We start from the raw sequence: 14,182 nt of genomic DNA, 5'->3' as shown, positions 1-14,182 counted from the left end.
GCCCAGCTAATTTTTGTATTTTTACTGGAGATGGGGTTTCACTAGATTGGCCACACTGGTCTCGAAATACAGACCTTAGGTGATCCACCCGCATCAGCCTCCCAAAGTGCTGGGATTACAGGCATGAGCCACCGCACCCAGACTTAGTATTCTTAATGAATACTCCAAAATATCTCCTTAAAGCAACAAGGCCTTCTCTCATTTTTCTTTTTGGATTTTTTTTCCTTCCCCAAAGCTAACGAGTCACCCATACCAAATATTCCTATGTGGCTTCTGTCACCAGCATAACCTCCGTAGAAAACTACTCAGGTTTTTTCATCTTCCCAAGATACGGCAATAACCAAAGGGCTCAAGATACTGTACTCCCAAATTCCTACAGAACATCTGTGTAATATACCTGTACATCTGTACGGAATGCATCAGTGTAAAGACAATCATGCCCAATTTTAATGACTCTGATGAAAAGCCATTAAATGAATCAGTGCTGGGTTACTAAAATAATTCTCAGGTTTGCTGACTTTAAAAATTATATTTTTAATTATAGAATATTGTTAGAATAATACAAACACTAGGATAACTGTGACCAATACCATAAGGAAAACTGTTCTACATATTGATTTGTTCATTCATTCTCCACAACCATAGAAAACAGGCACAAAGTGTTCACGGGATGTGCAGAGGCAGCCAGGGACTTGGGAGCAGAAGGCATGCAAAAAGCATTAGTGAAGGGAGTCTGATGCATGAGTTCTATACAAAGTTCAACACAGCAAACGGGCAACAACTGGCAGAAAGAGGAGACAGCTGGTGTGGCCCTTGTCCTTTAAGTTTCCCAGCTAGATTGTTCATGTATGGAGATAGCTGGGTGCTTAGAAGCCTTGTTTTAAGCCCTTCACCTCCAAGAAGCCAAAAGCAGCAGCAGGAACTGGTTGGGGTGGGGCAAGAACAGTAGGGAAGGAAAAGGGGGTGAAATACAGTTAGGTCATAGAAATGCGGTCATCTATGGCCACTCCCAAGCTGATACCCATAGTGGCTCACAGAAGCAACAGGAGAACTTTGACATTTATTAAAACCATCAGCAACATATATGAGAAAAGACATATTTGAGTTTAGTTACCAAGAACATGTGTCACCCGACAATTAAAATATGGATACCCACAGTCTGCTAGATTTTGTAAATAACAAAAAAAAATGCTCCTTGCCTGAGTTTGTCCTTAAAAAGGAGTGGCAACATGAAGGAACCCCCCTGGAAGATGGGTTACTTTAAAGGTTGTGTTATTAACAAGTGATGTGGTCCCACACAGCTGTGGGTCACAATAACTCATTATAGTACCAACCCAGAGAGACCACTGGCTCCTTTAACACCAAGTCCCAAAAAGCTATGGCAAAACATTTTAAAAATGTTACAACATTCACAATAAAGAACAGTAGCAATAAAGCACAGTAGAAATAAACTGGGGGTACTCTCAAAAGAAAAGATATTCCTCACTCCAGTCCCATTTTCTGGGCACCAATTCCCCTCCACCCCAACATGCTTGGATAGCATCAACACTTGAGATATTTCTTAATTCCTACCTGGACTGAGATTAGGAAAACTGACACTACTGGGCTTAAATTGGGCGAACTGTTATCTTAACCACTTATATCTGTAGGGTGGGAGGATGGAAATACATTCCTACTGAGGTTCGTTAATTCCTTCTGACTAAGCCAAAGAGTTCTTCATTGCCATAGAAGATAATTCATTCTGAGAATAGGACAATCGACCTATTTGTCTGGTCATTATCTTCCACAATTGACAAACACATACAAACAAGTGCTTAGCTCTGTACAAAGACAGACCTTACAGGAGAGTGCACACTAAAGCACTAGTGTTTAAATTATTTTCCATAATGAAAAAAGGACATTTCTCACATTGGAGTTATGTCTATACTTCTGTCACATGACTCACATCACCCAAGAACATGCTAAGTCTCTGTAAATTCAGTTTCTATTAGAAAAACCACAGGAATACACATTACTGTACATACACATGCCCTGATGCAAGCTAAGATAAACACTGGGATGTGGCCCTTATCAAATCTTAGAGTTAGCAGGATAGGAAGAGTTGATCTTAGAGGGGAAAGAACACAGAAACGACCTACATTCCTTGGGAAGGGACTCTGTGGTTCCTTCCCTGAAGGACTCAATTCCACTTGCTCCTTACACTTAACTGTCACTGATGGTCCTATCTTTTCTTGAAGATATTTTCTATACAATATTCCCTATAATGATTCCCAAAGAAAATTCATAAATCTGATTAATGGCAGTAATAACTGTGGGCATCTTCTGCTAAAGTCACCATCATCGATGGGTCGTTGGTCCCCAAACCTGTGTCTCATTTTTCCTTTCCAACCGTATCTTCAGTTAGCTTTCACAAAGATGCAAGCTTTAAAGGAGCTAATTAGAAACAATGAGAAGGAGAAAAGTTACAATCATTGCCTTCATCGTGCAAAATCTTGCCCTCAGGAAGATGGAAAAGATACAAATGCATGAGCAACTCAAGGAAAAAGCCCTTTGGAAGGGAAGATGTGTGTGCCCAACTACTATGGTGTGTGAATAGGTGTGGCAATTTAGGCAGAGTCTCTAGTTGCCTTTTTCCAAAGCAGCCATGACCACCCTATTACAGTCCCACGTTTCACTTAGCATAGTTCCTTGGGCCAAGGATGGGAGAAAATAACATTGAAAGATTTACTCCATTTCCAGGCCTGGGCATTCACCAGCATTTGTCCCCTGGTCTTCAGATTTCCAGTTACTTGTGGGGCTGATTTTAATGAAGTAACCCATTGAGTGAATAAAAATCACCATTTTGGAGGAGATAACATTCCCAAAGCTGAGGGTCAGAATTTCACATGGCTTGTCATCTCTGATGGTTTAAATTGTGGCCCACAACTAGGAGAGTATGATAAAAGCAGCTCAGTCTTGAGGGCGTTCATTGATATCAAATAAAATTGTATCTTCAAATGAATCATTTCTCAGCCATCATAATTACAGGACTTAGTCCGTATGAACTCTCTTATGTTTAATAAGAGCTGAGCTCCTGCTGAAACTCTTCTCACATTCGGTACATTCATAAGGTTTCTCTCCCGTGTGAACTCTTTGATGTGTGATGAGGTTGGAACTCTGGGTGAAACCTTTCCCGCACTGCACACACTCGTAGGGCTTCTCCCCTGTGTGGGTTCTCTGATGTTTAATTAGATCTGACCTTTCACCAAAGCTTCGCCAACACTCATTACACTCATAAGGCTTCTCTCCAGTGTGAATTTTCTGGTGTGTGATGAGATGAGAGCTCCGGCTGAAGCTTTTCCCACAAGCATTGCATTCATATGGCTTCTCTCCAGTGTGAGTTCTCTGGTGCTGAACCAAGTGTGAGATGCGGCTGAAATTTTCCCCACATTCGTTACAGTGGTACGGCTTCTCTCCCGTGTGGGCTCTGCGATGACGCACAAGGTCGGAGTTCTGACTGAAATTCTTCCCACACTCATCACATTTGTAGGGCCTCTCCCCTGTGTGGACTCGATAGTGTTTGATGAGATCAGATCTCTCACTGAAGCCTCGGCCACATTCGTTACATTCATAAGGTTTCTCGCCTGTGTGGGTCCTCTGGTGCTGAGCTAGGTGAGAGCTCCGGCTGAAGCTTTTCCCACACTCCTCACACTCATAGGGTTTCTCACCACTGTGGGTCCTTTGGTGTTGGATTAGGTGAGAGAGACGGCAGAAACTTTTTCCACACTCGTTACATTTGTGAGGCTTCTCTCCAGTGTGGATTGTCTGATGCTGAATCAGGTGAGAACTTCTTCCAAAACTTTTCCCACACTCGTTACAGTCATAAGGCCTCTCCCCAGTATGTGTTCTTTGATGCTGAATAAGGTGTGAGCTGCGACTGAAGCCTTTTCCACATTCATAACATTTATAGGGTCTGTCTCCAGTGTGGGTCTTCTGATGTCGATTAAGGTCTGAGATCTGACTGAAGGCCTTTCCACAATGAGAACATATATGATAGCGGATGCCTGTGTGGACTTCTTTGTGGACAAGTAGATCAGTGACTTGTTGGAGAGGATAGCTTACCCACTCTTCTGCTGTTAAATCTCCCCATTGTCTTTCTGACCTATCTCCGCTTTCAAAGCCCTCTTCACTTTCAGGATTTTCCTCAGCATTCTCAGCAGGTCTTTCAGATGTAGTCCCAAATTGTACATCTTCACTAATCTCTTGCTTGGGATTTACCTCGTTCTCACTCCTGATCTCAAAATCTGTAATAAAAAGTAAACAATAAGACTAGTAAGTACAAAAATTACCTATTGTGTGCCAGGCACTATACTAAATTTTTTTTTTTTTTAGACAGAGTCTCACTGTGTTGCCTTGGCTGGAGTGCAGTGGTGTGATCTTGGCTCACTGCAACCTCTGCCTCCTGGGTTCAAGCAATTCTCCTGTCTCAGCCTCCTGAGTAGCTGGGACTACAGGTGCACGCCACCACGCCCAGCTAATTTTTTTATTTTTAGTAGACACAGGGTTTCACCATATTGGTCAGGCTGGTCTTGAACTTCTGAGCCACTGTGGCCAGCCTAAATTATTTATATTCTTCATCACATATATTCTTTATCACAGCTATTCTGAGAGTCAGGAATTGTGATTATTTCTACTTCATTAATGAGAAATCCAAGACCCAGACAAGTGAATTGACTTGCTCAAGGCCATAGTAGATGGTAGAGCCAGTATTCAAACTCAGGTCTGTCAAAATTAACGTTCTGTATCGCTGTAATTAATGATTCATTAAGAAAACTATACAGGCCAGGTGCCGTGGCTCACGCATGTAATCCTAACACTTTAGGAGGCCAAGTCAGGAGGAACACTTAAGGCCAGGAGTTCAAGACCAGCCTGGGCAATATAGGGAGAACCCATCTCTACAAAAAAATTTTAAAAATTAGGTGGATGTGGTGGCATGCAACTGTAGTCCCAGCTACTCAGGAGGCTGAGGTAAGAGGATCACTTGAGCCCAGGAGTTCAAGGCTGCAATAAGCTGTGATTGTGCCACTGCACACCAATATGGGTGACAGAACGAGACCCTGTCTCTTAAAAAAAAAAACTATATATATTCGTGTTTTGAAAGAACACTGGAAGCAGAAAATATGAGACTCTAAATTAGAATATCTAAAAGGCAAGATTCTAGGTATTTTGTGAGTATGTATTTTTTAACTTGCCAAGTCTTCATCATTAGTAGCATCATAAAATATTTACTAAGAAGCCACTATGTTTTTGTTTGTTTGTTTTGTTTTGTTTTTTGAGATGGAATTTCACTCTTGTTGCCCAGGCCGGAGTGCAATGGCGCAATCTCCGCTCACTGTAACCTCTGCCTCCTGGGTTCAAGCAATTCTCCTGCCTCATCTTTCCGAGTAGCTGGGATTACAGGTTCCCGCCACCACATCCAGCTATTTTCTTGTATTTTTAGTAGAGACAGGTTTTACCATGTTGGCCAGGCTGGTCTTGAACTCCTGATCTCAGGTGATCTGCCCGCCTCGGCCTCCCAAACTGCTGGGATTACAGGCGTGAGCCACCGTGCCTGGCCAGAACCAACTATGTTAATATGGAGAAAAATGAATCTTTACCTATGTCATAGTTGACAGAAAAGTGACTGACAAATGTCACTTCCTACTTTTCAGTGACCTTTTAATGAAAATAGGAGTGGGAAAGTTGAAGAAGGAAAAAAGATGTCTGGCTGAGAACATTCTTGGCATTGTCTAAGTATATTTCACATGCAGTCTTTAAATGAAAATCAAAATACACAACCACTGTCTACAAGGAGTTTTATACCAGACACTGCATTCTCCAAATTGGGTTTCTTAGTACACTCTTCAGAAAGAAAGTATGTATTTTGGGAGAAAAGGGTTCATGGATAAACTGGGTTGGTAAATGGTACATACAATATCATTTCCTTCAAAATTCACAATGCCTAATAACACATTAAAGGTTCTAAGGAATCCTGAGGTAAAAAGGCCTTATAAGGCCAGATGCAGTAGCTCAGGCCTCTAATCCCAGCATTTTGGGAGGCTGATGCAGGAGGATCACTTGAGCCTAGGAGTTTGAGACCAGCCTGTGCAACATAGGGAGGTCTCGCTTCTATTAAAAATAAAAAGAGGCAGGCCAGGTGCGGTGGCTCACGTCTGTAATCCCAGCACTTTGGGAGGCCGAGGTGGGCAGATCACAAGGTCAGGAGATCGAGACCATCCTGGCTAACACGGTGAAACCCCATCTCTAAAAAAAAAAAACGCAAAAATTAGCTGAGTGTGGTGGTGGGCGCCTGTAGTCCCAGCTACTCGGGAGGCTAAGGCAGGAGAATGGCGTGAACCTGGGAGGCAGAGCTTGCAGTGAGCTGAGATCACGCCACTGCACTCCAGCCTGGGCAACAGAGCAAGACTCCATCTCACAAAAAAATAAATAAATAATAAAAAAATAAAAAGAAGCTGAGCATGGTGCCTCACGCCTGTATTCCTAGCACTTTGGGAGGCCGAGGTGGGCGGATCACTTGAGGTCAGGCGTTCAAGACCAGCCTGACCAACATGGTGAAACCCCGTCTCCACTAAAAATACAAAAATTAGCTGAGCGTGGTGGCATGCAACTGTAATCACAGCTAGTCGGGAGGCTGAGGCAGGAGAATTGCTTGAACTCAGGAGGCGGAGGTTGCAGTGAGCCAAGATCGGGCCACTGCACTCCAGTCTGGGCAACAGACTGAGACTCTATTTCAAAAAAATAGATTAATTAATTAATTTAAAATTTTTTTAAAAATTAAAAGAATTAGCCGGGCAAGGTGGTACGCATCTGTGATCCCAGCTTACTCAGGAAGCTGAGATGGGAGGATGACCTGGGCCTGGGAAGTCAAGGCTGCAATGAGTTGTGATCGTGCCACTGCACTCCAGCCTGGGCAACAGAACAAGATCCTGTCTCCAAAAAAAAAAAAAAAAAAAAAAGCCTTGTAATCATTTTTAAACCCATTCCCATTCCCAAACTTATTTGGGCAAGAAACCAGTTTTTTGGCGCTTCCATCCTTCTAACAAGTGCTTTTGGGGCTAAACTGTAGAATTGTAAATTCACATTTTTTAAAGATTGTCATTTTTTGCTTTTGTTGGATTAAGTGAAATATTTGGGTTACAGACTGCAATAGATCTGGATAGATAACTATTTATGGTTACTTTTATAAAGAAAGGATTCAAGAAACTAGGGACATCAGAGAAAGCTCAAGTTAAAAAGGAAAGCCCTCAGAGTTGCCTTTTGTTCTGAAAAAGGCTATGGGAATAAAGATTTCAAAAACAGGATTAATCCTAATGAATGGCAGATGACCTAGTGACCCATACACGCTTGCTAATGTCTGTCAAGTCTTGACAGGAGGCAAAGTGAGGCAAAGTGAGTCAAAAGACCGTTCAGCTCAAGAATACACTCTTTATTCTAGTTACACCCAGACCAAAGTACAGTAAAGAGAGAAGACAGGCTTGCAGACCATGAAAAAAAAATCAGCTGCCCTCTCTAATAGAATTTGTGATCTATTTCAGCATTCTTGTGGAACAGCATTTGACACATTACAAATCTATCATCATCAACACTGAAACATCTCTAGATGAGAACCTACTCAGCTAAGGAACTTGAGGCAAAGCTAGGGCTCTGAAGCCAAAACAAACACAAAAAGGTGGCTTTCGCCCTCCCATGAACCTGGGTTAGAATCCCCTCATCTTTTAGCACCCTAGAGTAAAAGCACTAGTTACGGGGGCATTTATATTCTGGCAAGCACTATTATGCCAGACCTGTTTGGTCAGTGATCTGTACAAACAGGCTGGAGATTGGAAAATGACTCAGGGCACAAGAAATCTGAACGTCTAAAACGTGCAGAAGCAGTTTTTTTCTTTTTAGACAATATGACCTGGATGTTCCCACATTCAAAGATCTGCCTGAGGACTCATGTCAAGCCAATATCCAATTAAGTGCTTTAAAAAATCAAACCACTAGGCTGTGTTGAAAGAACTAAGTCATTTTGACACGATCTCAAAAACGTGGAGGCAAAGAAAGGTAGAATCCTTACTTACCTAGTGAGACAACATTTCCATAATTCTCCTGCATAACATCCCGGTAAAGGTCCCTCTGTGCAGCGTCCAGAGGTCTCCATTCTTCCCGGGTGAGATACATGGCCATATCTTCAAACGTCACAGGTGCCTGAAATCACACGATACTTCCCTACTATTCTGTATTTAGGACTTCTTGAAATTAGATACATGATTAGAAATATTCAGGAGGAAAAATATATTAAATGTGACCTATAGAGTCCAAATAAGAAATAAACAAGCAAAAAAGAGATGTGGTAAAGAAGGCAGCAATTTATGAGCTGATTGCTCTGGTCCCATGGCCAGCTATCCCTGCCCCACTCAGGAACTTTATCCTCTGGCTGTGACTTTCTCAGGACATATCTGGCACTTGCATCGCTCCATACCTTTACTCATCATGTTCCTCTTTTCCTGGAATATCCTTCTCACACTAGAGAAATTCTACTACTCTTTAAGGTCCCACTGCAGTACCAACTGTTCTTCAATGCCCCCTACCCCTCTGCACGGCTCCACTCCCCTTGGATGCCCCAGATAGACTTAATCACGCCCACTTCTTGGGAGTGATTCCCACACTACAGCACTTTGTTCCTACAGCAAGTAGAGCACTTACTACGTTGTGCCACGCTTAAGTGGATGCGCCTTTCTCCCTACAGACTGTGAACTGTGAGCTGTGAGCTAGAAGGTAGCGTCCATCTCGTCCATCTTTTATCTCCCCAGTATTTAAAGGTATACAGCAGGTGTTCGATATATGTTTGTTTGTGACTATACTGGCCTGGTACTAGGCCCCTGGAGGCAGAATATCGAAGCCAGCGAATTACTAATCCCAGGGAATTTCCCACAGGGACTTGCAGAGCAGAGAAACGCCGGACGAGGTGGGTAAGCAGAGACAAGGTCTGAGAAGCCACCTCCGGCTTACCTGGGACCCAGCCATGAGCAGGGCGGCTGCCATCTCGAGCACAAGGGTTCGCCTCCAGGGAGAGAGAGCAGGAAAAGCAGCTAGCAGACAGCGCTGAAGGAGGCGAAAAGCAGGGCGTGAGGCACGGAAAACAGGCCCTGCCCACTCCCCAGGGCTGGAGTTTTGGCCCCAAGGCGGGCAGGGAGGGCCCTGGACCAGGGCCGGGTCACTCTCCTCCCTGACCCTTGAGCGCGACCCGCCCTCTGGGTCTCCGCCACAGCGGGGTGGAGGCAATGCCGGAATCTACTAGGACAGCCCCCTGGCTGGGTCCCTCCCGCGCCGGGGGTTAGACCGCTGCTGTCTCAGGGAGGAGGCGCTCAGCTCAGCCCAGGGAACGCCTCCGCTCTGCCATCTCGAGGCCGGGTCCTTTCCGGCAGCTGCCTCAGCCAATCAGCGAGCGAAGTTCGTGAACCACTCTGCCAATCAGAGGCGGAACACTATGCCCGCCTCCCACAGCCTGGCCAAGAGCCTCTAGTGCGCCTGTGCCTGCCCCCATGGCCTGCCGGGAGTTGGAGTTCCACTCCCGCGTACAAAAGCTAGCCAGAGGCCAAAAGCCAAGGAGGGAAAAGAACAAAAGGGTGAAAAAGTAAGCGCGTCCTCCCAGTCAGGGCGGAGTATTCTCGCTTTTTTCTTACGGAGACTGCAGCACGATTAAGCTAGAGGCTGCCCTGCTTCGCCCCACGTCCCTAGAAGCTTCTCTTGAGTCGGGCCTTATTATCTGCGAAGTCAGGCCAATTTAGGCGCTGGCCTGTGTTGAGCTGAGCTAGAATTAGCCCCTGCTTGACAGCACAGGCCGGAGAGGGAAGCGGCAGCCGCCCACTCCCCAGGGGAGACTCGGAGGCCGCGCTGGAACTTTGAGCCCCGCCCACGCACTACATCTCCCAGCAGCGCCTGCGGCGGCGCGGCTCTGTACGGAATACAACTCCCGAGAGGCCCCGCGCCGCCCCGCGCCGGGGCGACTCCGGAGTGCGGTCGGCAGTAGAGCCTGGCGGTGTCTCGGCTTCAGCGCTTTAACCCTGTAGGGGCGTGCGACTGCGTCCTTCTCAAGGGGGCGCCCCTCGAGCGGCGGGCTGAGTGGCGTCCAGCGGCGGGGAGGCGAAAACCCTGGGGGACTCAGAAGCGGGTGGCGGTGTAGGGCGTGTAAGGAGGAGATAGCCAGGCCCCTGGGTGGGGTGGGGAGGGGGGCGGGGGCGGGCCCTCCTTAGCGTCCCAGAGGGCTTGTCTGCTACAGGGGCTCCCAGCGGCCTCCCGCACCGAAGGGACCCTGGGCGTCTGAGGCCCTGATCCGGGCGGGCCTTCAGGATCTTAGAAGTCCCTGTCCGGTTGAAGGTAGGAAGCCGAAAACCCGAGTGGGGGACGAACAGACTTACCTCCTGTCCCGCAAAAGATCCACTAGATCGTCGTCTCCAAAACCTGAGAGACCGCGAACGGATTCCAGAGCCGCAGCGTTCTCTCAGACCTGGCGTTCAGAAAGATTCTAGAGAGCACGGGCAGGTCCCGGAGGTCTCAGACCCGCAGGTAGATCTCGAATTCGTAGACTTGCAGGCGAAGCCCAGATATCGTAGGCTGATCCTAAAGACTCAGATTCCCGAGGCCTCAGACTCGCAGGCAGCTCAGAGAAACCACAGGCTCATAGGCAGATCCCTGAGACCACAGAGGCTGGCCAAGAAACCACCAGCAACTAAGCTGCATTCAGCTGGAGTTCCTCGGAACGGGAGGACTCGCAGCTCTCCCTTTCCCCAGCCAGGATGAGGGAATTAGACAATGGAAGTCGAGCACTGGGGAAAGCAGGCATTCTGCGTGGGGAAGAGCTCCCAGCTCGCTGTAGCCTTGGAGAGGGAAGTGATGGAAAAAGAATATAGCAGCTTATTAGGGACTCCCACCCTCTTCAAGTTATAAATATCCCCAGAACCTTGGCTACGTGCCCGGAAGCCTGTTGTCTCTAACTGTACAGGAGACTTCTCTGCCTGGGCTGGGAAAGGGGCCTTTCTTTTGTTTTGCAGATAGATCCACCCACTGAGGAACTTGAAAATTTTTTTCAAACATAACTCCAGGCCTTGCTTTTATTAGTGAGTGTCCTGTTCCCAGTGCCCGGTTATTTATGATTAAATTACTCAAGTGTCTAAAAAGAACAGAAGGACCCGCCCCAGCCATAATGCAGACTTTCCCATTACTTCTCTTTCCACCCGCAACTGTGGGGCTAAGAATTCTTAAGATGTCACAGAATTATACCATCCTACCTCATCTAAAGTCGATCCGAGGCTGGTCCGATGGTAGTGGGTTACCAGAACTTAGTAACATTAATAACTCTAAAGTTAGTATACAACCCCCCACTGCTAAATTTGGCTATAAAAATAAAATTGATCTGAGCACCATATAAAATGGAATCCTGGAGGGTCCCCTAGAGGCAGTATCCCCAGTGGAAAGAGCGTGGGCCTCAAGGTCAGACAAGCCTGGTTTGGAATCCAGGCTGTGTATCCTTTGGAAAGTCATTGAATCCAGGCCCATTTCCTTTTCTCTAAAATGAGGGTCATCATACCTAAGGATGTTGTGAGGCGTGAGTGAGATGATTAAAGCGTTCCAGAGAGTGCGCTCTTGGATGATAGCCGTTACTTTTTATTAACCCTGGCTTTGGTGGTAAGGGAAACTTCCAGAAATGCTTGTGGGTATATTGGATAGCTCAGAAAATCTGGGAAATCAAAGTGGCTCAATAGCTGTGAGGAACTGTGGGTGACTTTATCCTCACATCGTGTTTCTTCCAGAAATTCAGACGCAACAGAGGTTAGGCCAGTTTGGTGGGTTCCAGTGAGCGGTGTGTTGAGCCTAGTAGAGCATAGGTACTTGGGGTTGCCAAAACCCCAGCAAGTTGAGGCTTCACGCTCAGGGAAACTTCTGGGTCAGAGGTTAATAACCACGCTCCTTGTAGCGAGGAGGAGGGGAGCCTTTCTGACTAGCTGAAGTAATTGCAGGTTTCTAACTGGGCCTAAGGTGAGCTGAGGGCTTGAGCCCCTCAGCCCAGCGGGGGTCCCTTTTCATCCCTTCTCTGACAGATTGCTTTGTAAACTTTCTTAGGCCTTCCCCCCACCCCTTTGCCCCAGTGCTTTAAGCCCTTCTTTGTCTTCTTGCTGTTTTTTTTATTCCTCAGGCCTGCGGGGCGGGGGCGGGGGCGGGGTGGCGCCCAGGACGACTCCCCGGGCTCAGCTTGGCTGCCTGCCTCCTTCCGTAAGTGCTTTTTTTTTCTTCACCTGGGACCCTCTAGAGGTTGGAAAGAGAAGAGAGGCTGGGAGCGGATGGAAAGCATGACTGCATCTGGAGCCCCTGGGGGGAGTGGGGAAGAGGGAGTGGAAGGACAGTGGCTGAGGGGCTTCCTGTTGCAGCCTTCAGCTGGACTCAGGGTTGGGGTCACTGGAGGAGGAGGTGGCTTCCTGCCCCATTGTTCTGGACTGCAGTGTTTCTTGGGAATACTTACTGTATGTGGATTTTCAGTAACCAACTTGGAAAGCTGTATTTGTTCCCATGATTCAGCAAACAATGAGTACCTACTGTGTGCAGAAGCAGCAGGACAGCCTGTCATCACTGGGAAAGAGGCCAGAAGAGCCATTTGGCCAGGGTCTCCAATTTAGGCTTTCAACATTATCTCTAAAGAAGGTTATACATTATGTCGGCTCCACTGGCTGATGGGATCAAAGACCCTCCTTGTATATCCTTAAACCTGTACTCTATTACCAGGCCACTGTGCCTGTGGAGCACTGTAAGTTCCTACCTTTTAATAAATTTTATAATTATCTTGTGAGCAGCACAATTGTCATAGTTTTTTGTATCAGAAACATTAATTTGTTAAACATTTTAAAGCATGCCTTGATGTGTGTAATCCTGTTTTGTCATCTCTTCATTTTCAAACAGATGGGGCACCTCAAAAAATCAAAATGACCTGGGCTTCTCGTGAGCCCTGCTAGGAGGGGTGATAAAGGCTCATCACTGCACAAGGAGTTGGGGACGTGGGGGACACACTGACTTGGAAACAGTCATTGCAGTCCAAGTGCTATAATAAGGGGTGAGCTCGTCTGCACCCAGGAGGGGGTGGACTCCTAGCTGGCGGGGACGGGGGGAGGCTTCACGGAGGAGGTGACATCTGAGCTGGTAAGACTGTAGGAGTTTGGAGGTGGAGAAGGTGGGAGGGAAAGCATTCCAGTCTTCAAGAACAGCATGTGCGAAGGCACGGAGGCGTGAAAGGCCAGAGCATGTTCCAGGCTGGTCAGGATTGGTTATGGCTAGAGGGAATAGTGTGGGGGTGGAGCAGCAGGGGGAGGAAGCAGAGCACGGAGAGTCTCCTATGTCCCCTTGCCTGTCTCCCTGTTTGTCTCTGCCTTTGGCTGTGAATCGCGATGCTAATGATGAGGTAAAGATGCGGGGCTGCCCAGGGACTGGCCTGGGGTGAGGGAGCAGATTGACTCTGCAGAGGAGGGGGAAGTGGAGATGATTGGGAAGCTCTTATGACCTCATGCACTTCAGCTGGTTTTCTCCAAAAAGAATCAATATTTTCTAAAAATGTAGACAATTGCATTAAAAATGCAATACAGACTTATTTAGTATTATTTGGCCTACTTAAAGACATCAAACAGACCCATACTCACTGAACCCTATTCTGTACCAGCTGCTGAGCTGGGAAATAGGACACCACCCCTCACGACTGCAGGGCTGCTGCGTGGAGTAAATGTGAGAATGGTACAGAGGATGGCCTTGGCATACCATGGCCATCACTATTATGGGGGGAGGGAAAACACATCACAGATGTTCTGTGAGGTGAACATATTGCAAAGTGGCTCAGAGCATGACCTGGGCTCTGGGTTCAAATCCAGGTTCTTTCTCCAAAAACAAATGACTTGGCTCACGCCTGTAATCCTAGCACTTTGGGAGGCTGAGGTGGGCGGATCATGAAGTTGGGAGTTCGAGACAAGCCTGATCAACATGGTGAAACCCGTAGCTACTAAAAATACAAAAATTAGCTTGGTATGGTGGCATGGGCCTGTAATCCCAGCTACTCAGGAGGCTGATGCAGGAGAATTGCTTGAACCTGGGAGGCGGAGGTTGCAGTGAGCCAAGATTGTGC

The 14,182-nt window shown here is 46.8% G+C and overlaps 1 protein-coding gene and 1 long non-coding RNA gene across 3 annotated transcripts; one reads left to right on the top strand and one right to left on the bottom strand.

Annotated features, from left to right (window-relative positions):
* Positions 1-514: 514 nt before the first annotated feature.
* Positions 515-10,581, bottom strand: ZNF436 (zinc finger protein 436). Of its 2 annotated transcripts, XM_024927519.4 has the most exons (4): positions 10,443-10,581; positions 9,034-9,126; positions 8,103-8,229; positions 515-4,283 (listed from the first exon to the last, which is right to left on the bottom strand). In XM_024927519.4, the coding sequence occupies exons 2-4, from the start codon at positions 9,064-9,066 to the stop codon at positions 3,031-3,033; spliced, it is 1,413 nt and encodes a 470-aa protein (XP_024783287.1). In that variant the 5' UTR covers positions 9,067-9,126; positions 10,443-10,581; the 3' UTR covers positions 515-3,030. The 2 variants fall into 2 exon arrangements, with proteins under 2 accessions (XP_024783287.1, XP_063450130.1); XM_063594060.1 differs by lacking the exon at positions 9,034-9,126 and having other exon boundaries at positions 10,443-10,574.
* A 1,630-nt stretch (positions 10,582-12,211) lies between these two features.
* LOC129393609 (uncharacterized) lies at positions 12,212-12,868 on the top strand. Its single transcript, XR_008620585.3, has 2 exons — positions 12,212-12,294; positions 12,598-12,868. It is a non-coding gene; the product is annotated as an uncharacterized LOC129393609 (long non-coding RNA).
* Positions 12,869-14,182: the final 1,314 nt, after the last annotated feature.

Source organism: Pan paniscus, chromosome 1, assembly GCF_029289425.2.
Source record: "Pan paniscus chromosome 1, NHGRI_mPanPan1-v2.0_pri, whole genome shotgun sequence".
Lineage (NCBI taxonomy): Eukaryota > Metazoa > Chordata > Mammalia > Primates > Hominidae > Pan > Pan paniscus.
The sequence above is the reverse complement of the archived record's forward strand: the minus strand, read 5'-3'. Positions and strand labels throughout refer to the sequence as shown.

Coding starts and splice junctions, on each gene's coding strand:
- ZNF436 (XM_024927519.4), bottom strand. CDS start 9,066: ATGGCAGCCGCCCTGCTCATGGCTGGGTCCCAG. Junction 8,230..9,033: donor TGCTCATGGCTGGGTCCCAG/GTAAGCCGGAGG, acceptor GTGTGATTTCAG/GCACCTGTGACGTTTGAAGA. Junction 4,284..8,102: donor TGGAAATGTTGTCTCACTAG/GTAAGTAAGGAT, acceptor TTTTTATTACAG/ATTTTGAGATCAGGAGTGAG.